Genomic DNA, 23125 nt, shown 5'->3' with positions numbered 1-23125 from the left:
CTTCTGGGGACTTGGGCATATTCTCCTTCTTGATTTGAGTCATGGTTCATGTGTTTGTTTAACTTGTAAAAAATGTATCTAGTTGCAAACTTGACAATTCATATTCTGTGTGTTTTACTTATTTTCTAGGATTGTGTACAGCTGAATCAATATACACTGAAGGATGAAATCGGAAAGGTAAATATCCCAGAAGTCAGGTTGGTTTTCCACATCTACTAAGGATGTCTCAGATACCGTGGAGAGAACCCTTACTGGAACTGGGAATGGGAGAAGTGTCCTTGGAGGCAAAGCTTGGGGGAAAGGGTCTTGTCATTAATGGTCCATTTGTTTTATTTTATTTTGTTTTGTTTTCACACCATAATATTAATGTGTTTCTACAAAAACCTAGAAAGCTTCCAAGGAATCCCACATCACCAACATCAGTGTTGGTTTTTTCCTCACTAATGTATTCTCACATCTATTTTTGCTTCTTTTCAGCCAATGGGGAGTATTATTGCAGGGGTCAAAAAACTCAAATGCCAATAGAGAGCAAGTGAATAATATAAATGAGCAGAGTATGCTAGGTATAAACAGTAGGGAATGGTGAGGATTGTGGAAAACTGTTAACATATGGAAATGATATGGCTCCATTTTTTTGCAAGATTAGGTCTTCCAATTTTTTCAAAAGAAGCTGAGAACCTGGATTTTTATATCTGATCTTTTTGTTTTTAAATGTCAACTAACTGGAACTTTCTAAAAACTGCAGATCCAACAAAATACAATTGCAGGGCAGATTTGGCCAGTAGCCTGCCAGTTTGCAACCTCTGTATTAGGGCCCTCATTTTGTAGATCATAACTTTTGGATAGTAGTCATGGGCATCTTTCTTCATCCAGGGCTCCTATGGCGTGGTCAAGTTGGCCTACAATGAAAATGACAATACCTACTATGTGAGTATCCACATCCCCTTCATGCCCTTGCCCTTGTCCAAAGAGAAAGCCTCCTTTTAAGTACTTGGTTTCCTGGAAGGTGTTCTGAGCTATTGTCTCATTTTATTCTTAGGTCATGTTTATTTTGTGCATTAGGAAGGAAGGGGAGAAATGTGGAGGTGAACTGACTCAGGAAGAATGAATGAATAAATTTCAGTAAACATCTCATATCCTTACTTTGGGCTGCCATTTCTACATCCTCCATAGCTCTGAGCATCAGTGGTAGTGAGACAAATTGCCCTTGTACCTGCAGCTTTGGAGCTCAATGTGGGTTCAAATCATGGCTCAACCATGTGCCCCCTGTGTGTCCTTGGGCAAGTGACATAACTGCTGAACCTCAGTTTCCCCATGTGTAAAACAGCCAGTCATATTCCCCTCCCTTGCCCATCACTCCAGCTCACTCTTGTCTTGATTCAGTGCTAGTGAGTTCCAAGGCTTGTGGTCTCCCAGCTGGGAAAGCTGACCTGGGGCCTCAGAAGTACCCTCAGGGCTAGAGAGACCCTGGAAGTCCAGCCTCCACGCAACCCGTAGCTGTTTGACCCAGTCCACTGGTGAGGCACTTGTTGCATTGTCTTGAGGCTGCCAGGGTGTTGAGAGCTTAGGCAGACCTGTGAGTGGAGGGTACTTTCCCTCCATCCCACTCTCCATTTTAACCAGGACATGGGGTCTTTTCTCCCACAGGCAATGAAAGTGCTGTCCAAAAAGAAGCTGATCCGGCAGGCGGGCTTTCCACGTAAGTTTGGTTGTCTAGGACCTTTGTTCTTAAGTGCAGGGGCTGGGGCAAGACAGAGATGGTCCCATTGAATGGTGTCCCCTGCAGAGAGTGCTGTAGGTGGATGCCCCAAAGACAGAGCTGGGCCTCCTGCTGAGGTTTTTATATTCATTTTCATTTAAGATATTTATAAAGTAATATAAATATCAAGTCAAAAAATCCATTAGAGGAAAACAGTTTTGCAGTTCATCAAAAAGTTAAATGTGGTGTTACCATATGACCCAGCAATTCTACTCCTAGGTATATATACCTGAGAGAATTGAAAACACATGTTCACATAAAAGCTTATATGTGAATATTCATAGCAGCACTATTCATAATAGTCAAGAAGTGGAAAAAACCCAAATGTATGTCAGTGGATGAATACCAAAGGTGGTCTATCTATCCAATGGAATATTATCCAGCCATAAAAAAGAATGAAGCACTGACACATGCTACAACACAGATGACCTTGAAAATATTATGCTAAGTTAAAGAAGACACAAAAGGTCACCTATTGTATGATTCCACTTATATGAAAAGAAGAGAATAGATAAGTGGTTTCTAGGGGCTGATGGTAAGAGGGAGTTGGGTGTGACTGCCAATAGTGCTAGTTTTTTGGGGGAAAGCCATGAAAATATTCTGGAATTAGATAGTGGTGATGGTTGCACAGCCTTGTGAATGTACTAAAAACTATTGAATTTGAGAATGATGAATTAAAATAATTTAAGTGCAGTAAGACATTTCAATTATATCTACAAAGAAATGCAAAAGTACAGGAGGGTTTATAATGGAGAACTTGCTGTACTCCTCCCTCTCCTACAAGCAGCCCCCACTTTTAGCTCTTTAAGGAGCTGGTAATTACTGCATGTAGTCGGTGAGTGTATCTGTATCAGAGGCTGCTTGTACATAAGCTCCCTGAGAGCAGTGCTGGCTAAAATATAGGGTTGGGCCAAAAAGAGAAAATAGACAAGAAAAAACATATATCCTATCCAAACACCAGGACTCTGGTTTATCCTGCTTAGCTGAACTCCGAGCCAGATAATATCCTTGTACCATTATTTCTTGACTTGCTAATTTTTTTTTTTGAGAGGGCATCTCTCATATTTATTGATCAAATGGTTGTTAACAACAATAAAATTCTGTATAGGGGACTCAATGCACAATCATTAATCAACCCCAAGCCTAATTCTCAACAGTCTCCAATCTTCTGAAGCATAATGAACAAGTTCTTACATGGTGAACAGTACAAGGGCAGTCATCACAGAAACTTTCAGTTTTGATCATGCATCATGAACTATAAACAATCAAGTCAGATATGATTATTCGTTTGATTTTTTTACTTGATTTATATGTGAATCCCACATTTCTCCCTTATTATTATTATTATTTTTTTTAAATAAAATGCTGAAGGGGTAGGTAGATGCAAGATTAAGGTAGAAAACATAATTTAGTGCTGTAAGAGGGCAAATGTAGATGATCAGGTCTGTGCCTATAGACTAAGTATTAATCCAAGCTAGACAAGGGCAACAAAACATCCACGGATGCAGAAGATTTCTCTCAAAACAGGGGGGTGAGGTTCTAAGCCTCACCTCTGTTGATCCCCAATTTCTCACCTGATGGTCCCCCTGCGACTGTGCCTGTCTTAGGTTGTTCCTCCCTTGAGGAATCTTACCCGTCTCTGGCTAACCATTGACTTGCTAATTTTTGATATTTACTTCTGACTTCCTCTGAGGACAGCTTAAATGACTTCTTAACTCCCTTTCCTCAACCAGGCAATGAAATGATACCATGATGTTTAGCTCCTTTGTGGGTACTGCGCTTGCCACTTTCCTCCTTGTTTCAGCAGGTGTATCAAGTGCCTTTCCTTTGAGCTTGTCTTCCCTCCCTTTATATCCCACTTCTGACACTTGCACCTTTGTTTTTACTTTTCCAAGCATGACATGTCTACATTAGTTTCTGTTAATCACACTTAGATCCTTATTTACATGTAGTGTGTGACATAAGTGTTTTGACTGTGGGCCTTTCCATCATTGTGACCTTTTGACTATCAGTCACTGAAGCCGATTGCCTCTCCCTTTTTTAAAATTTTTTTTTATTTTTTATTTTTTATTATTTTATTTATTTATTATTATTATTATTTTAAATAATTATTTTTTATTGAAGGGTAGTTGACGCACAGTATTACATTACATTAGTTTCAAGTGTACAACACAGTGGTAGAACATTTATATACATAATTCTAGGTTCCAGCTATCACCCTACCAAGCTGTTACAATATCTTGACTATATTCCTTATGCTATACATTACATCCCGGTTACTTATTTATTTTACCATTGGAAGTCTGTCCTTTTTTTTTTTTTTTTTTGTGAGGGCATCTCTCATATTTATTGATCAAATGGTTGTTAACGACAATAAAATTCTGTATAGGGGAGTCAATGCTCAATGTACAATCATTAATCCACCCCAAGCCTAATTTTCGTCAGTCTCCAATCTTCTGAGGCATAACAAACAAGTTCTTACATGTAGAACAAATTCTTACATAATGAATAAGTTACATAGTGAACAGTACAAGGGCAGTCATCACAGAAACTTTCGGTTTTGCTCATGCATTATGAACTCTAAACAGTTCAAATATGAATACTCATTTGGTTTTTATACTTGATTTATATGTGGATACCACATTTCTCTCTTTATTATTATTATTTTTAATAAAATGCTGAAGTGGTAGGTAGATACAAGATAAAGGTAGAAAACATAGTTTAGTGTTGTAAGAGAGCAAATGTAGATGATCAGGTGTGTGCCGGTAGACTATGTGTTAATCCAAGCTAGACCAGGGCAATAAAACATCCACGTATGCAGAAGATTTCTCTCAGAACAGGGGGGGTGAGGTTCTAAGCCTCACCTCTGTTGATCCCCAATTTCTCACCTGATGGCCCCCCTGCGACTGTGCCTGTCTTAGGTTGTTCCTCCCTTGAGGAATCTTACCCGTCTCTGGCTAACCAGTCATCTTCCGGGGCCATACAGGGAAATGTGAAGTTGGTAAGTGAGAGGGAAGCCTTATTGTTTGAAAAGGTTAGCTTTTTACTTCTTTGCATATTTATGCCCTGTGGCTTCTATGCCCAGCATTTGTCTTGAGGTATCTTTACCACTTGGAGGAGTTATGATACTCGGTAAATTTGATATGAGGCACGAATTCTATTTAAGGGTTGTAATTAGGAAGGAAGAAGAAAAGCTATAGAAGTAGCAGATGGAAGAAAACATGGGAAGATTGATTATTTCTTTGACATATCTTCTTGTAGTGTAACTTCAGCATATATAGGTTTTAAGCTACTACTTAAATTGCGCACACACATTAACATAATAGGAGTATAGTTACATAACCAAAGCATATCTGTAATTACCAGCCATCTCCAGTGAAACCAAGAAAACCATTAAGGCACCTTAGGCATTTGTGAAAACTTATCTATGATATGGTGGATATTGTCCAACTGAACTTGAACAGTCTGAGAGAAATCAGACAAATTAAAACAACCCATTCCTGGGGACTGTTCACATGCCATATGTTCTTTTAACAGTAAATAGTCTGTAGTTGTAAGATTTTGGAGCGCTACAATTTGCACTTCTCCAAATTCTTGGTTGAGTTCCAACAGTATAGATCCAGTCAAATTTGTTGTTTTACTGTATGCACAGGCCAGCTTAGATATCTCCTTCCTCATTCCCATGGCAAGTCCAGGAACTGGTGGGATGAGTGCATCTACAGCTGTAGCAGTGTGTGGATCTTTGTTGGGGTTTTTTGATGATCATCTTCTGGCATGAGTCTTCCAGAGAGTGCAGATGTTGGAAGTTCTTTTTCATATCGTATCTTAGTTCATTTTCGGGGTAGCCCAATTAGGCTTTGATCCTCTGTATAAACACAAACAGACCCTTTGCCTACACTTTTATATGCCCTTTATACCCTTGTGTAGAACTCGTTGGAGGTTACCACACAGGAACTGCCCTTTTTTTTTTGCTTTGTTTTTGGTATCACTAATCTACACTTACATGACGAATATTATGTTTACTAGGCTCTCCCCTATACCAGGTCTCCCCTATAAACCCCTTTACAGTCACTGTCCATCAGCATAGCAAAATGTTGTAGAATCACTACTTGCCTTCTCTGTGTTGTACAGCCCTCCCTTTTCTCCTACCCCCCCATGTATGTTAATTTTAATACCCACCTACTTCTCCCCCCCTTATCCCTCCCTACCCACCCATCCTCCCCAGTCCCTTTCCCTTTGGTACCTGTTAGTCCATTCTTGAGTTCTGTGATTCTGCTGCTGTTTTGTTCCTTCAGTTTTTCCTTTGTTCTTATATTCCACAGATAAGTGAAATCATTTGGTATTTCTCTTTCTCCGCTTGGCTTGTTTCACTGAGCATAATACCCTCCAGCTCCATCCATGTTGCTGCAAATGATTGGATTTGCCCTTTTCTTATGGCTGAGTAGTATTCCATTGTGTATATGTACCACATCTTCTTTATCCATTCATCTATTGATGGACATTTAGGTTGCTTCCAATTCTTGGCTATTGTAAATAGTGCTGCAATAAACATAGGGGTGCATCTGTCTTTCTCAAACTTGATTGCTGCGTTCTTAGGGTAAATTCCTAGGAGTGCAATTCCTGGGTCAAATGGTAAGTCTGTTTTGAGCATTTTGATGTACCTCCATACTGCTTTCCACAATGGTTGAACAAGTTTACATTCCCACCAGCAGTGTAGGAGGGTTCCCCTTTCTCCACAGCCTCGCCAACATTTGTTGTTGTTTGTCTTTTGGATGGCAGCCATCCTTACTGGTGTGAGGTGATACCTCATTGTAGTTTTAATTTGCATTTCTCTGATAATTAGCGATGTGGAGCATCTTTTCATGTGTCTGTTGGCCATCTGTATTTCTTTTTTGGAGAACTGTCTGTTCAGTTCCTCTGCCCATTTTTTAATTGGGTTATTTGTTTTTTGTTTGTTGAGGCGTGTGAGCTCTTTATATATTCTGGACGTCAAGCCTTTATCGGATGTGTCATTTTCAAATATATTCTCCCATACTGTAGGGATCCTTCTTGTTCTATTGATGGTGTCTTTTGCTGTACAGAAGCTTTTCAGCTTAATATAGTCCCACTTACTCATTTTTGCTGTTGTTTTCCTTGCCCGGGGAGATATGTTCAAGAAGAGGTCACTCATGTTTATGTCTAAGAGGTTTTCGCCTATGTTTTCTTCCAAGAGTTTAATGGTTTCATGGCTTACATTCAGGTCTTTGATCCATTTTGAGTTTACTTTTGTATATGGGGTTAGACAATGGTCCAGTTTCATTCTCCTACATGTAGCTGTCCAGTTTTGTCAGCACCACCTGTTGAAGAGACTGTCATTTCGCCATTGTATGTCCATGGCTCCTTTATCAAATATTAATTGACCATATATGTCTGGGTTAATGTCTGGATTCTCTAGTCTGTTCCATTGGTCTGTGGCTCTGCTCTTGTGCCAGTACCAAATTGTCTTGATTACTATGGCTTTATAGTAGAGCTTGAAGTTGGGGAGTGAGATCCCACTACTTTATTCTTCTTTCTCAGGATTGCTTTGGCTATTCGTGGTCTTTGGTGTTTCCATATGAATTTTTGAATTATTTGTTCCAGTTCATTGAAGAATGTTGCTGGTAGTTTCATAGGGATTGCATCAAATCTGTATATTGCTTTGGGCAGGATGGCCATTTTGACGATATTAATTCTTCCTAGCCACGAGCATGGGATGAGTTTCCATCTGTTAGTGTCCCCTTTAATTTCTCTTAAGAGTGACTTGTAGTTTTCAGAGTATAAGTCTTTCACTTCTTTGGTTAGGTTTATTCCTAGGTATTTTATTTTTTTTGATGCAATTGTGAATGGAGTTGTTTTCCTGATTTCTCTCTCTGTTGGTTCATTGTTAGTATATAGGAAAGCCACAGATTTCTGTGTGTTGATTTTGTATCCTGCAACTTTGCTGTATTCCGATATCAGTTCTAGTAGTTTTGGGGTGGAGTCTTTAGGGTTTTTTATGTACAGTATCATGTCATCTGCAAATAGTGACAGTTTAACTTCTTCTTTACCAATCTGGATTCCTTGTATTTCTTTATTTTGTCTGATTGCCGTGGCTAGGACCTCCAGTACTATGTTAAATAACAGTGGAGAGAGTGGGCATCCCTGTCTAGTTCCCGATCTCAGAGGAAATGCTTTCAGCTTCTCGCTGTTCAATATAATGTTGGCTGTGGGTTTATCAAAGATGGCCTTTATTATGTTGAGGTACTTGCCCTCTATTCCCATTTTGCTGAGAGTTTTTAACATGAATGGATGTTGAACTTTGTCAAATGCTTTTTCAGCATCTATGGAGATGATCATGTGGTTTTTGTCTTTCTTTTTGTTGATGTGGTGGATGATGTTGATGGACTTTCGAATGTTGTACCATCCTTGCATCCCTGGGATGAATCCCACTTGGTCATGGTGTATGATCCTTTTGATGTATTTTTGAATTCGGTTTGCTAATATTTTGTTGAGTATTTTTGCATCTACGTTCATCAGGGATATTGGTCTGTAGTTTTCTTTTTTGGTGGGGTCTTTGCCTGGTTTTGGTATTAGGGTGATGTTAGCTTCATAGAATGAGTTTGGGAGTATCTCCTCCTCCTCTATTTTTTGGAAAACTTTAAGGAGAATGGGTATTATGTCTTCCCTGTGTGTCTGATAAAATTCCGAGGTAAATCCATCTGGCCTGGGGTTTTTTTTTCTTTGGTAGTTTTTTGATTACCACTTCAATTTCGTTGCTGGTAATTGGTCTGTTTAGATTTTCTGTTTCTTTCTGGGTCATATTTTTCTAGGAAGTTGTCCATTTCTCCTAGGTTTCCCAGCTTGTTAGCATATAGGTTTTCATAGTATTCTCTAATAATTCTTTGTATTTCTGTGGGGTCCATCGTGATTTTTCCTTTCTCGTTTCTGATACTGTTGATTTGTGTTGACTCTCTTTTCCTCTTAATAAGTCTGGCTAGAGGCTTATCTATTTTGTTTATTTTCTCGAAGAACCAGCTCTTGGTTTCATTGATTTTTGCTGTTGTTTTATTCTTCTCAATTTTATTTATTTCTTCTCTGATCTTTATTATGTCCCTCCTTCTGCTGACCTTAGGCCTCATCTGTTCTTCTTTTTCCAATTTCGATAATTGTGACATTAGACCATTCATTTGGGATTGCTCTTCCTTTTTTAAATATGCTTGGATTGCTATATACTTTCCTCTTAAGACTGCTTTTGCTGTGTCCCACAGAAGTTGGGGCTTAGTGTTGTTGTTGTCATTTGTTTCCATATATTGCTGGATCTCCATTTTGATTTGGTCATTGATCCATTGATTATTTAGGAGCGTGTTGTTAAGCCTCCATGTGTTCGTGAGCCTCTTTGCTTTCTTTGTACAGTTTATTTCTAGTTTTATGCCTTTGTGGTCTGAAAAGTTGGTTGGTAGGATTTCAATCTTTTGGAATTTACTGAGGCTCTTTTTGTGGCCTAGTATGTGGTCTATTCTGGAGAATGTTCCATGTGCACTTGAGAAGAATGTATATCCCGCTGCTTTTGGATGTAGAGTTCTATAGATGTCTATTAGGTCCATCTGCTCTACTGTGTTGTTCAGTGCTTCCGTGTCCTTACTTATTTTCTGCCCAGTGGATCTATCCTTTGGGGTGAGTGGTGTGTTGAAGTCTCCTAGAATGAATGCATTGCAGTCTATATCCCCCTTTAGTTCTGTTAGTATTTGTTTCACATATGCTGGTGCTCCTGTGTTGGGTGCATATATATTTAGAATGGTTATATCCTCTTGTTTGACTGAGCCCTTTATCATTATGTAGTGTCCTTCTTTATCTCTTGTTACTTTCTTTGTTTTGAAGTCTATTTTGTCTGATATTAGTACTGCAACCCCTGCTTTCTTCTCGCTGTTGTTTGCTTGAAATATGTTTTTCCATCCCTTGACTTTTAGTCTGTACATGTCTTTGGGTTTGAGGTGAGTTTCTTGTAAGTAGCATATAGATGGGTCTTGCTTTTTTATCCATTCTGTTACTCTGTGTCTTTTGATTGGTGCATTCAACCCATTAACATTTAGGGTGACTATTGAAAGATATGTACTTATTGCCATTGCAGGCTTTAAATTCGTGGTTACCAAAGGTTCAAGGTTAGCCTCTTTAGTATCTTACTGCCTAACTTAGCTCGCTTATTGAGCTGTTATATACACTGTCTGGAGATTCTTTTCTTCTCTCCCTTCTTGTTCCTCCTCCTCGATTCTTCATATGTTGGGTGTTTTGTGCTGTGCTCTTTCTAGGAGTGCTCCCATCTAGAGCAGTCCCTGTAAGATGTTCTGTAGAGGTGGTTTGTGGAAAGCAAATTCCCTCAGCTTTTGTTTGTCTGGGAATTGTTTAATCCCACCATCATATTTGAATGATAGTCGTGCTGGATACAGTATCCTTGGTTCAAGGCCCTTCTGTTTCATTGTATTAAATATATCATGCCATTCTCTTCTGGCCTGTAGGGTTTCTGTTGAGAAATCTGACGTTAGCCTGATGGGTTTCCCTTTATAGGTGACCTTTTTCTCTCTAGCTGCCTTTAACACTCTTTCCTTGTCCTTGATCTTTGCCATTTTAATTATTATGTGTCTTGGTGTTGCCCTTCTTGGATCCTTTCTGTTGGGGGTTCTGTGTATTTCCGTGGTCTGTTCGATTACTTCCTCCCCCAGTGTGGGGAAGTTTTCAGCAATTATTTCTTCTAAGATACTTTCCATCTCTTTTCCTCTCTCTTCTTCTTCTGGGACCCCTATAATACGGATATTGTTCCTTTTGGATTGGTCACACAGTTCTCTTAATATTGTTTCATTCCTGGAGATCCTTTTGTCTCTCTCTATGTCAGCTTCTATGCGTTCCTGTTCTCTGATTTCAATTCCATCAATGGCCTCTTGCATTCTATCCATTCTGCTTATAAACCCTTCCAGAGTTTGTTTCATTTCTGCGATCTCCTTTCTGGCATCTGTGATCTTCCGGACTTCATCCCATTTCTCTTGCGTATTTCTCTGCATCTCTGTCAGCATGCCTCTCCCTTTTGACATTTTTCTCTCATTGGCTCTTAATTCTTTCCTTATGGCTGACTTTATTTTATATCTCTGCTATTCATGAGTTAAAGAGATAAGGGAAATGTTTTTGTCTGTTTTATGGAGTGGAAAAACTTAGCTCCAGAGAGGGGAAGTGATTGACTTGCCCTGAGATATTGAGATTGCCACATTAGACCCCACACCTCTTTTCTCCATACCTTGCTAAAGTCCCAATTTACTGTGGCTTGAGACATGGGATGGGAAGAAAGGGCTTAACAGTAGGCTGAGGAAGGGGCTAGATCTCTGATATCACTGATTTTCAGCAGCAGAGGACGCATATGAGGAGAAGGCTATATAAACCTCCTGGTGGCATCAGCCATTTCAGCCTCATTGAGACCCCCCCCTTCAATTGTCCCACCTGCAGCTGCCATCTTCACGGGGAAGTCTCTTTGCCCTGACCCCGGTACGGTTCATGTCTCCTTCAGGTCGTCCCCCACCCCGGGGCACCCGGCCAGTTCCAGGGGGCTGCATCCAGCCCAGGGGCCCCATTGAGCAGGTGTACCAGGAAATCGCCATCCTCAAGAAGCTAGACCACCCCAATGTGGTGAAGCTGGTGGAGGTGAGGTCGGGGGACATGGAGGAGGGAGGGGGGAGGGATGGTGGTTATCCAGCCCCAGCTCTGTTATTACCCAAGTGCCACACCACTAGTTTCCAGGGAGATCTACATCACATCGTCAGCTTACTGCAGGGCGGAGTAGTAGCTGTTGCTCCAGTCTCCTTCACCCTTGTTATTTCATATAATCCTCACCCTTCCCTAAGACTATTTTTTAGTCCCATTTTACAGATGAAGAAATTGAGGGTCAGAAGGATGCTAAAGCTTTTACCCTTCACCCATTTTTGTCTTTTTGGAGCTGATTCTCTTTCTACTACATGTATGTGTAATTGTAGCACAAAAGTAGCCATACATATGTAAATAAACGGGCATGGCTGTGTTCCGATAACATTTTATTTACAAAACAGGTGGAGGGCCAGATTTGGTTTGCACACTGTAGTTTGCCAACTCATGCTCATCTAGATCAGCCGTTCTCATACTTGGTCTCAGGACTCTTGTATGTTCTTAAAAATTATTAAAGACTCCTAAAAGTATTTGCAAATACTAACATTTGTTAGTATTTACCACATTAGAATTTAAAACCGAGAGATTTTACAATGATTTATTCATTTAAAAACAACAGTAATCTTACCATATTTTTATGAAAGATAACTATTTCTGAAAAGAAAATAGCAGTATAGTTTTGCATTTTTGCAAATTTGTTGTTGTTTATGTCTGGCTTAAAAGAAGGCAGCTGGATTCTCATACCTGCCCCTGCTTTCAGCCTATTGTGACATCGTATGTCATGTGGTTTCTGGAAAACTCCTATATATTACTAGACAAGAAGAGTGGAAAGGAGAAACATTGCCTTTGTTTTAGAGTGAAAATAGTTTTGACCCTGTGGACTCCCTGAAAGCATCCCGGGGATCCTTTGAAGTCCCCAGGTCATATTTGGAACACCTCTAGTCTACATGACAAGGACTTGGAAACAGGGTGTGACGAAGTACTTTATTGGATGCATGTTCAAAGTGCTGTGGGAGTAGGAATGGGAGTAGCCAGCCCAGTCTAAGGGGCTGAGGAAGACTTCTCAGCAATGTTGATGGCCCGGGTTGTTCCATGGATAGAGAAGACAGGGAAGGGCATCTCAAGGGAAGGAACAGCATGTACAAAGGGCTGGAGGTCTCTATTTGGAGGGGGTACCTCCCTGCCTTTGGTAGATGTGAAGGTTGGCAGCCATGCCTTGCCTGGGGCCATCCGAAGCAGAACTCTGGGTGGGCCAGGCCCTAGGTCTCACTCCCAGCTGCCGGGCAGGGCATAGGGCTCTGGGTTGGCTGCCCTGGGCTGCTGCCTTGGGTGTATCCCTTTTTCAGGGCTCTTAGCCTGTGGATCTTGGGTGTCTGGGGAAGTCAGATGTGGGAAGAGGCAGGAGGACCAGTCTAGCCAAGGATCCGGTCTTTGTTTCTTCTCAAAGAAGAGAAATGGTGGCCACAGGCCCTCTCCACCTGTCAAACCGAGTTTCTCAATCTCAACTCACTGATCTTGACTTGGCCATTTTAAAGGAAGCCTAAGGGCACTTGGTTAAGTGAGTGGCTCTGGGTCCTAGCAGAATCTGCCTTCTCCCCGCTGCCCTGTGGCATCTGACCTATTCACCCAACAAGACTGTCTGCCAGCCTGCCTGTTTGTTCATTCATCAGACCTTTCCTGAGCACCTACTATGTGCCTCGTCCTGTACAGGGCACCACGGAGGCAACTTAAGTGGATACAGCCTTGTGCATGCCCTTTGCAGAGAGGGAGGAAGATACAAATAGTGATAAAATGAAAGCAGAAGGCCATGAGAGGAGGAGAGAGGAAGTGCTGTGACATTTTGAGGGAAGGAGACATCATTTCCTGCTGGGGTGGAAGTTATTGGAGTTACTTTCCTTTATAGAGGAGTCAAAGAGCACAGGCAGGATTTGAATTTTCACCCTGAGTATCAATCTGTTTCCTAGGATACAGTGGGATTCCTACTCAAGCTGAGACATTTCTTGGGGAAGAATTTGCCTTTCCCTTTGTAGCCTCCTTTCTGGGTGTTTTGGACCCTTGAGGACTGGGCATATTTTCCAGATGGCCATTTGGATCTCGCACTCTGGGTTTTTCATGCGCCTGTCATTCTTACTAGGAAAAGCAGTGGACTGCAGCTCTCCCGCTGGCAAACACAGTCATGTGGATGCTGCCTCCTGCTCATGACTTTTCTTCCTCTTCCTTCCTCTGCTTCTCGTCTCCGGTCTGTTCCATGTGTCTGTGCCAACAGGTCCTGGATGACCCCAACGAGGACCATCTGTACATGGGTAAGAGAGCCCTTGCCTTCTGCCACCCAGGCCCCAGGGTCCTCTCAAGGCATCTCCTGGACTGGCCCCTCCCACCAAGGGCAGCTTCCCCTTTCCCATTCCAGCTGGGCTCCACAGTGGGCCACACATAAAGCAGCAGCCCTGGTTTGAAGCAGGAGGTGGAAGGGAGTTCTTGCTGGGAACTTTATCTGGATGCCCTTTTCATTCACTTGCATATATTTATTGAGCACATACTATATGCTGGGTGCCATTTTAGGCACTAAGGATGCAGTGATGAGTAATAAAGATGAGGTACCAGCTCTTATGAAGCTGACATTCTAGTCAGGGAAGACAGTCAACAACTAAATAAACCTAGATAACTTCAGATAGCTCCTCAAGAAGGTTAAACAAGGTGATGTAAGAGGGAGAGATGGAGGGGGTCACATACAGCACCTGAATGTCAAGGGCACAGCTCTGTTACATCTGAGGAACAGCATTCCAGGCAAAATAAATAGCACTTGCAAAGGTCCTGAGGCTGGTGAGAGCTTAACATGTTTGAGAAAAATGTGGCTGTGTGGATGGAGATGGATGGTCTGGGAGGGCATGTTGGGGCATTTGGAGACCTGAGGGCTCTTGAAGGTCTGGGCACTGCACATGGAAATGGGAGGATTCAAGGGCATCCTCAGAGACCTCTTTTTTAAATGATGAGGACATGGGACAGCCCTCAGTCACCTTTCAGTGTAAGCACTGATGAGAGAAGAAAGGGAAGGACTAATTCAAAACTGGACAGCAAACTCTCGGGCCCAAGATCAACAGGTCATGTGTCCTGGTAATGTCTGGCTTGGGTGGGGATTCAGATGAGCCTGTGCATTTTTAGTGGGTATCAAGATTCTAGGAGGGGTATCAAGTAGATGAGGGGAGTCGGCATGACTAGGCCCAGCCTGGAATCCAGAAGTCTCCTGGATGAGCACAGGGATGATCCTTTGCTGCACGAGGAGTAGTTGATCAATGTAATGGGTATGGTTTGAAAATAGAGCTCAGAGCTCAGTTTTCCTAAAGTAGTTGCTGTGGTTCAGTTCCTGGATACTGCTGTTGCTCAGGATATTTTTCAATTTTCCCCTTAGGTTTTTATTATGACAAATATTAAGCCTACAGAAAAGTTGAAAGAATAGTACAGTGAATACTTGTATACCTACCACCCAGATGCAACAGTAAATTTTTGTTGTATTTACTTTATCAGTCTAGCTACCTACCTGTTTTCTGCATTTTTTTTTTGCTAAGCCATACAGAAGTAGCATACATCTTGACACTTCAGCCCTTAAATACTTAAGTGTGCATCACATAAATAGGATATTCTCTTAGATGAATACAACACTATTATCATATCTGAAAAAAATGAATTCCTCTTCCTTGAGAGCATCTAATGCGCAGTTCACATTCAAATTTTAGAACTTCAAAGCCTTCCTGTAGAAGTGAAAAAGCCAGTCACAAAATGTCACGTGTTGTATAATTCCTTATATATGAAATGTCCTGAATAGGCAAATCCACAAGAGAAAGCAGATTAGTGGCTGCAAGGGGCTGGGGGCAGGGCCATGGGGAGCGACTTAAATGGCCGAGGCCAGAGGGTAAGGTTGGAGGGGTTGGGACTAGAACTAGGTAGAGGCCGATTCAGTATTCATAAAGTTTAGTATTCACAATTTTGTGAATACTAAATACCTCTGTGTTACACACTTTTAAATAATTAATTTTGTATTATGAATATTTCATCTCAGTTTTTAAAAGTGCAAAACCCCCTGACACCAACAAAAACACTGTTGTGTTCCCTGAATATACTTTTTCTAGTGCTTGGTGACTGGGGAGCTTCCATACATACATGGGGCTGGGAAGAACTTGGTGTGGTGTGAGGCATTAGTGTGTCGTATGTGAATGTGGGACAAGGGCCCTGTTTAGGAGGAATGGGATGGGTTGGCCTTGGAGACAGTGAGGAACTCTCCATCCCATCTCTAGCTCCAAGCCTTGGTCTGGATTGAGTCACAGGAAAGAGGCTGAGGACCAGCTGACCACGGAGCATTGAGGAGTTGGCATAATATTATTCAGCCATTCTTGGTCTGTAGCCTGACACAGCCTGGCAGCTGGAAGAACATAGGAGGGGTTGTTGAAACCTGCTTTTGCTGTTTCTTAAATTGAAACTTTTGTACGGTTCTCAAGACCTCCAGGGTTAGTTCTTTGTGCCTAAGGAAATTGACATTTGGGCCATGTCCCCTTAGACCTGTTCTTTGGCACAAGGTGGCTCAGGACCTGGGTGTGTGTGACTAGGAGGATGCAGTGTAACATCAGTCATAGCCCTAGAACTTCCAAGGCATGAATGGAGAGGTGAAAGAAGCTCATGGGCTGCTCCCACCTGTCTCCTGTCTCCCTGTTTTGTTTGCTCTGGCAGAAAGTCTTCAGCTATTTTGAGAACTGGAAGAACAGCCAGACTGGGTCCCAGGGACAGCATAAATCTCTACCCTGCATCCTCCTGATGGAACTTAGAAAAGCAGACCTTGAGCAGCTTTGTTTTGGGGGGCTGTTCCTCTCCCCAGCCCCAGTATTAGTTTCTGTGCTTCTTGGTGTTTCTAGGGAGGTGGGGAGTTGGGGAGGAAGACGGATCTCCAATTTCCCAATGTAATAATTCACCCCTTCTCTTCCTACAGTCTTTGAACTGGTCAACCAAGGGTGAGTGTCCCCACTTCCTCTGGGTGTGATGCCTGAAGCTGCTTGAGCTGCAAAGCTGAGCGGGGCAGGGCTGGGCTCTGCTGTGTGTCTGGTTTGCTTTTCATGCATGTGTCCACCTTTCAGGCCTGTGATGGAAGTGCCAACTCTCAAACCGCTCTCTGAAGACCGGGCCCGTTTCTACTTCCAGGATCTGATCAAAGGCATTGAGTACTGTAAGTGGGGCCTGCAGGAGGACTCTCACCTGGGGCAGGAGGGGTGGGAGGATGGTTAGCATTGCCAGGTAGTAGATGGAAAGTGGAAAGTTTCTTGCTTCCCTCCTGGAGTGTAAGGAAGTGGGTAGGAAACAGAATTGTCTGAGATGCAGGATCACAGACATTTGCAGAGAGCCCTTCTGAGGCCATGCCCCTGGTGAGCAGAAATCCTTCTTCCTGCCATACAGAAAAATTAAGAGCAACAGTGATAATTTATCCATGGTCAATGACCATTTATCCAGCACTTTCTATGTGTGCCAGACATTTAGGGGCTCCATTTGCATTGTCCCTTATTCCTAACAACCTTGGGACAGGGATCCTGTTAACCTCCTGGAGGCTTAGTTTCCTCATCTGTAAAATGGGAATGAAGTATCTCACTGGGGCTGAAATCAGCCAATAGTTCTGATTGGCACGAGCAGTTCTGACTGGCAAGTGTCCTTTCTGCTTCCAGTTGTTAAAAATGTTGATGTTACCACATCAAATTGTTGTGAGATTTAAGTGGGATAAATGGGAATCACACAGAGTGAGGCCCCAAACTGGGTGCTCAACAGAGCTGCTGCTCCTGTTACTGATGTAATCCTATCAGCAGCAGTGCCCCAGCAATGCAGTGGGATCTTCTAGGCCATAGGACTGTCCTCTCCCATGGGCTGATAGGCAGGAACAGTTAGCTCAGTCCCTAAATCCTGCTTTGCGGTTCATACTTCAAGTCCACCTGCTCTAGTCATTGTTGGGCTGGTGAACAGGTTGAGCGTTGGCATTAGTAAATGAAAATATGTTTTACTGTCACAAGTCTTGAGGCTTTTAGCTGGGCACCAAGCTCAACAAAAACTGTGCATGCACTGTCCACCTGGCTTAAACTGGTAGGAGGTTATAATTGCTATTGGCAGTTGGTGTTTTTCTCCACATTTTTGAGGACCAAGGACCAAGAACTCCCTTAATGACACACTTTTTGTCTAATCTTCAGAGCTGCGGGTGTCAAGTAGGTTTGGGAGGGGAAGGCTGAGACAGGCTTGGGGCTGTGGGAGAACAGAGGGGGCTATGCCTGTATCTGGGCTATGTGGGCCACATGGAGCTCCTCACATGCTTTTCCTGGCCTCTCTCTCCCATCCCAGTACACTACCAGAAGATCATACACCGGGATATCAAACCCTCCAACTTGCTGGTCGGAGAAGATGGGCACATCAAGATCGCAGACTTTGGCGTGAGCAATGAGTTCAAGGGCAGTGATGCACTACTCTCTAACACTGTGGGAACGCCTGCCTTCATGGCACCTGAGTCGCTCTCAGAGACCCGGAAGATCTTTTCTGGGAAGGTAGGGTCCTACCTGAGATGCTGAGTTCTACCACGTTAAGGTCCATTCCGTTATAAGTGGCAAAAATCCAACTCAAACTGGCTTAAACAAAGGCTCCATTGGATTGTGTAAATGAGAAGGGGGTACATTTGGCTTTAGGCTTGGCTAGATAGAGGGATTCAGATAGGAATCCATCTCTCCATATCTCAGCTGTTTTCTGAATTGGCTTTTCCCCAGGTGGGTTGGCACCAGGATACTTCCCATCAGTTTACGACCTCAATGGATAGGATATCTTTTGTCCAAAGAGTGAACCCTAGATTGGCTCTGATTGGTCCCACAAGGGATATGTGCCCATCCTTGGACCAATCACTGTGATTGGAGGAAGTGGTGCTCTCATTGGCCAGACCTGGGTCATGTGCCTACCCAGAGGCCAGGAGGCAGGTTAGATCCATTCCAAATCCATGGACTGAGTAGGGAAGAAGTGGTTCTCCAAAGGAAAGCTGTAGGATTGGATGCTGGACCCACAAATGCAGTAGACAACTTTCCCTACCCCTTGTTGCCTCACATGTAGCTCTCTTTTTCTTACAGGCCTTGGATGTTTGGGCCATGGGTGTGACACTGTACTGCTTTGTGTTTGGCCAGGTAACAGGGTGGGGTGTCCTGTCTCCTGAGTGTTGCTAGGTGGCCCCCTTAGATTAATAGTTACCCTTGCAGGGAGAGAGTATTTATTCATTGAAAAGTTATATTATTTTATTTCCACAGTTAGGCCTGGGTATGGAAAGGATGCCTTTCGAAATGTACATATCTGTATATAATAGTCACACCTGTGAAAAAATGATATGTTAAAACAAGGATTGGCAGAGGCTATAAATAGTTGTAAATAGAGGCTGTAAACAGAGGTTGTAAATAGTTGATGAATTTAGGGCAAGGACAGCAAATGTGCCACCTCTCCCCACTCTTAAACCAGAGGAAGACATCAGTAATCAATCACTGCACACTTTCCTCCTGAGCCCGGTACTGCTTTGATGTTCTTCTCAGGAGAATGTTCCTAAAAGCTGTTGTTGGAGGGATAGGATTGGAATGGAAGTTAAAGTCCATTTGGCATTATTTTGGTTTAGTGGGTGCCATTTTGTCTGTCTTGTTATTGTTTCTTTGTTGTTATTTTTTATATTATTGATATTTAGGGGCTGTGTTTTTAACTTTGAAGTTCAGATTGATTGTGTAATGAAAGTGTGGATTTTTCCTTTTCATGAGCTTGTACTCCTATTGAAGAAAGCTTAAGAAATTGGTACCAGGAGGAAGTAAAAGATTTTATAATCTGCACCCCCCCCAACATTTGATTAGAAAAATTTCAGCCATATAGCAAAGTTGAAAGAACTGTACAGTGAACACCCATGTAGCCATCACTTGGATTTCACCATAATTGTTTTACAGTACTTGCTGTAAATCACATCTGTCCATCCTCAACATGTCTCAATTTTTTATACATTTCAGAGTAAAGGCATCTTTATACTTCCTTCCAAGTGTAGTCATTAAATAGAGCTTACTATTTGTTCATGGCTCTGTTTTTTCTTTTAGGGTAAAATTTACATGTGATGAAATATACAGATCTTAAATGTACTATATAATGAGTTCTGTCAAATGGGTACACCTGTGCAGTCCAAACTATCTCAAGTCACTGCTCTTAATGAAATCATTTTCCTTGGATAAGAGTGGACCAGGTCACATTCTGTGACCTTTTCCAACCTCATGAGCACCCTGCATAAAGGTTCCTTTTTTCCAGAATAATACCTGAGCTCCTCCTGGGTTAGGCCCTCTATTGGTGTAAGCACTGATCTGAGCTTCTCTAAAATAAGAGGAATATTTCTTATGGCTTCTGAGAGGATCAGAAATAATTCAAGCATTCATTAATTCAACAGTTTATTGAGCCCCTACTTTGTGCCAGGGATGTTCCTGGGCACAGAGGAGTCAGCAGTGAGCAAGACAGACAAAAGTCCCTGCTCTGCTGGAGCTGATGTCCTGATGCAGTAGTTAAACAATGAGCAAATATATGTGTAATATAATATCAGAGATAAGGGCTATGATGAGAAATCACATGGTGATGGGGCGGGGTGTCTGTTTGAGACAGGAGCTCAGGAAGGCCTCCCTGGGAAAGTGAGCTTTCATCAGACACCTGGACGATAGGGAAAAACAAGCTATGCATATGTTTGTGGGTAGAACATTCCAGGCAGAGGGAACAGCCAATGAAATGTTGCTCCGAAGAAACCTCAGTACAGGGCCTGGCCCAGGCTAAGCTCTCACAAATCTGTTTTGTGATTTGTGTTCCCTCTTTTGTATTGTTCTTAGTATTATTATCCTTCACTTGGCAGGTGGGTGAAGAAGAGTGTTTGCTTCTAAATAAGTAGGTAAATTAAAGCCCAGTTAGAGAGGAAAGCCACAGTGTAGTTGGGGAAGGGCTGTAGCCCTTCTAGAAGGATATTCCTGGTCCTTATTCAACTCCAGCAGATGGGAACTGCTTCCTCCGTAAACCAGGTCACTGGGCTGTTTATTTCTCTTCTGTAACCCCTGTGGCTTAAATGCCAGAGCAGGGAAGCACTTGCAGGACAGTGTGTCAGCCATTGACAGCTGCTCTGTCCCTGACCCTCTTCACAGTGCCCGTTCATGGATGAGCGAATCATGTGCTTACACAGTAAGATCAAGAGTCAGGCCCTGGAATTCCCAGATCAGTGAGTAGCATCTGTCTGCCACCTCCCTCTCTGAGCCCTTGGTCATGGTGTTTGTTTCCCACCCTGATGTGTCTCCTGTCCCCAGGCCTGATGTAGCTGAGGACCTGAAGGATCTGATCACCTGCATGCTGGATAAGAGCCCTGAGACAAGGATTGTGGTGCCAGAGATCAAGGTACCTGGGGGCTGCTGCTGCCTTGGGGTAGCACTGGGGGCTTGGCCTGTCTCTGCTTGGAGGTGTTTGGCTTAATGCTCCCTTGGCCCGACCCCACACCCCTCCATCTGTGGCACTGCACAGTCCTTAGCACTGCTGCCCTCCTAAGCCCTGGGGCTTCTGGGGACTGGTGTGGGGGCAGAGGAAGTGGGGACAAGACTTGGGATTTGTGTTCACTCGGTTGTCAAAGTAGGATCTGCTGCCAGCCAGGCAGCTAGTGCTATCTCTGGTTGGCTTGGGCTGATGGCAGCCACCCTCCCTGGGCCAGACCAGGCCAGATGAGAGCCTCTGTGTGGTTCACATTCTTGCTGCTGAAGTCCTAGGATTAGCTCTGCCCATCCCTTTGAGGAATTGCAATGAGGGTAGGAGGAAGTTAGTGAGAAGTCCCACTCCACTCCCACCCCAGCCTGCTGAATTCCACCCAGTTGCAGAAGGCACTGTTAGAAGAGGGACCCCCATCTGTCCTAACACCCCTGCCAGTGCCACATACACACTACGTCTGGCCTTTAAGAAATCTAGAGTTTGCTTTGGGAACTGCTAGGATCCTGGCTGGCTAGCATTTGAGGAGGGGACAGCCCAAAAGGTTATAGATAAAGGCTTGGACCCAGTAGTGGCCACTGCGGGACAGACACCTGCTTGGGTCCTCTTCTGATTGTGTCCATCTAGCCACACTGCCTCCCTGAGCCTCTGTCTCCTCTTGTATGACTGGGGAGGGTGCTGCATGCTCTGAGCTGAGCCTATGGGAATTAAGGAGATTGCTGAGGAATGACGGGCCATCGTTGGGCAGCCATGAATGGCAGATGCCAGAGTCCAGTCACTTCTGCCAAGACCTAGAGCCAAGTGGAGAATCTGGCCAGGCACATATCCGGCCTTGGCCTCATATCTCCCTCCCATTCTCTGTCTCATCTTTTCCACGTTTCCTGCCATCTCACTCACCCCCTACCCTCTGCCTGGCTCTGAAGCATGCCCGATATCAGGCCACTACCTCTCCCCACTCACATTCCCTCCCTGACTCTGCTTGCTGCCAGGGCCTCAGTGTTACTCTCTGGCCCCTGTCAGCCAGCTGTGGCCATCCCTCACCCTTCCTGTCATTCCTTGAAGGTGCACCCCTGGGTCACAAGGCATGGGGCGGAGCCGTTGCCATCGGAGGATGAGAACTGCACACTGGTGGAGGTGACCGAAGAGGAGGTCGAGAATTCGGTCAAACACATTCCCAGCCTGGCGACCGTGGTAAGGCAGGATGACCCACTGACTGAGACCAGGGACAGCACCTGAGGCAGGCTCAGCAAGGATGAGTCAGGACGCAGGGACATCTGAGAAGTAGACATTGGGCCCGAGAGTCGGGGGATGGCAGGTCTGCCCCTAACCCACAGGCACCAGCCCCTGACCATGGTTACACATCAAGCCAGGTGAGCCCTGCATCTTCTAGCTTTAATTATGTCTGCAGCCAGGTCCTGTGTTACTGTGGAGAGGGCTAGCTTCTCCAAGGATCCTCCTGTACCCTCTATGATTTCCTGCTTTCAGAGCACATCAGAGGGAGCAGGAGAAGGACCAGGGTGGTGCTAGGTCGGGGTGGGTGCTGGAGCTGAGGTTGCTAAGATGGGGTTCCTATCCAGCTGGGTCTTCAGTCTCAGGAGTGGGTGGCCTGGCTTATCTCATGTCTGCCATGTGGATGGCTACCAGTTCTGGGGTGGGGGTCCCAGTTCACATGCCTCAGAAAGTTCTTCCTGACTCCTGAGGTGGGGAGTTTGCTCAGGAGCTGCTGGGCCTCTTTTTGTGGCCTTACGTTTGGGTCCTGACCCCGGAAGAAGAAACCAGAATGAGGAGTCCTCAGGCCTAACCTTGGAGACTCTGGGAATCAGCCACATGCCAAGCCTCTGCCCAGGGTGGTGTCTGGCTCTAGGAGGGAGACCAGGACCCTCAGGGGCCCAGGCTCCAGGCAGCAATCTTAGGGACAGAATCCAGCTGGTCGCCCCACCGTGGCCACCTTGAAAGCCCTGGTAGGCATCAGGACAGCAGTGGCCCCAGGTGGCTGTGGGGACGTCTGCAAAGGCACAGTGTCCACCCCTTTTGGAGCCCAAGTGCTGGCTCCTCCTCCCCAGCATTGCTCCTCTCCCTGCTGCTTCCACACACTCTTCTATCCTCCCAAAACCTGAGCCTGCGGATGGGGCATCCTTTCACATCCCCCCACCCCAGGGGCTTGTGCATTAC

General features: G+C 44.0%; 1 protein-coding gene across 17 annotated transcripts in view; it reads left to right on the top strand.

Moving 5' to 3' along the window:
• The window catches only part of CAMKK2 (calcium/calmodulin dependent protein kinase kinase 2), a 64644-nt gene that overhangs the window by 19435 nt on the left and 22084 nt on the right, over positions 1-23125 (top strand). For 13 of the 17 annotated variants that reach the window (XM_036929273.2, XM_036929281.2, XM_036929280.2 and 10 more), the window contains 12 exons: positions 130-177; positions 874-927; positions 1648-1699; positions 11307-11440; positions 13572-13740; positions 16413-16434; positions 16558-16646; positions 17798-17997; positions 18565-18618; positions 20629-20702; positions 20788-20875; positions 22016-22144. In XM_036929273.2, coding sequence (XP_036785168.2) covers positions 130-177; positions 874-927; positions 1648-1699; positions 11307-11440; positions 13572-13740; positions 16413-16434; positions 16558-16646; positions 17798-17997; positions 18565-18618; positions 20629-20702; positions 20788-20875; positions 22016-22144 — 1113 coding nt within the window. The remainder of the gene's footprint in view (positions 1-129; positions 178-873; positions 928-1647; positions 1700-11306; positions 11441-13571; positions 13741-16412; positions 16435-16557; positions 16647-17797; positions 17998-18564; positions 18619-20628; positions 20703-20787; positions 20876-22015; positions 22145-23125) is intronic. The other 4 variants (XM_036929278.2, XM_036929283.2, XM_036929282.2 and 1 more) reach the window with 1 other exon arrangement.

The sequence above is a fragment of the Manis pentadactyla genome, chromosome 14 (assembly GCF_030020395.1).
Source record: "Manis pentadactyla isolate mManPen7 chromosome 14, mManPen7.hap1, whole genome shotgun sequence".
Lineage (NCBI taxonomy): Eukaryota > Metazoa > Chordata > Mammalia > Pholidota > Manidae > Manis > Manis pentadactyla.
This window is presented reverse-complemented; position numbering and strand designations above follow the sequence as displayed.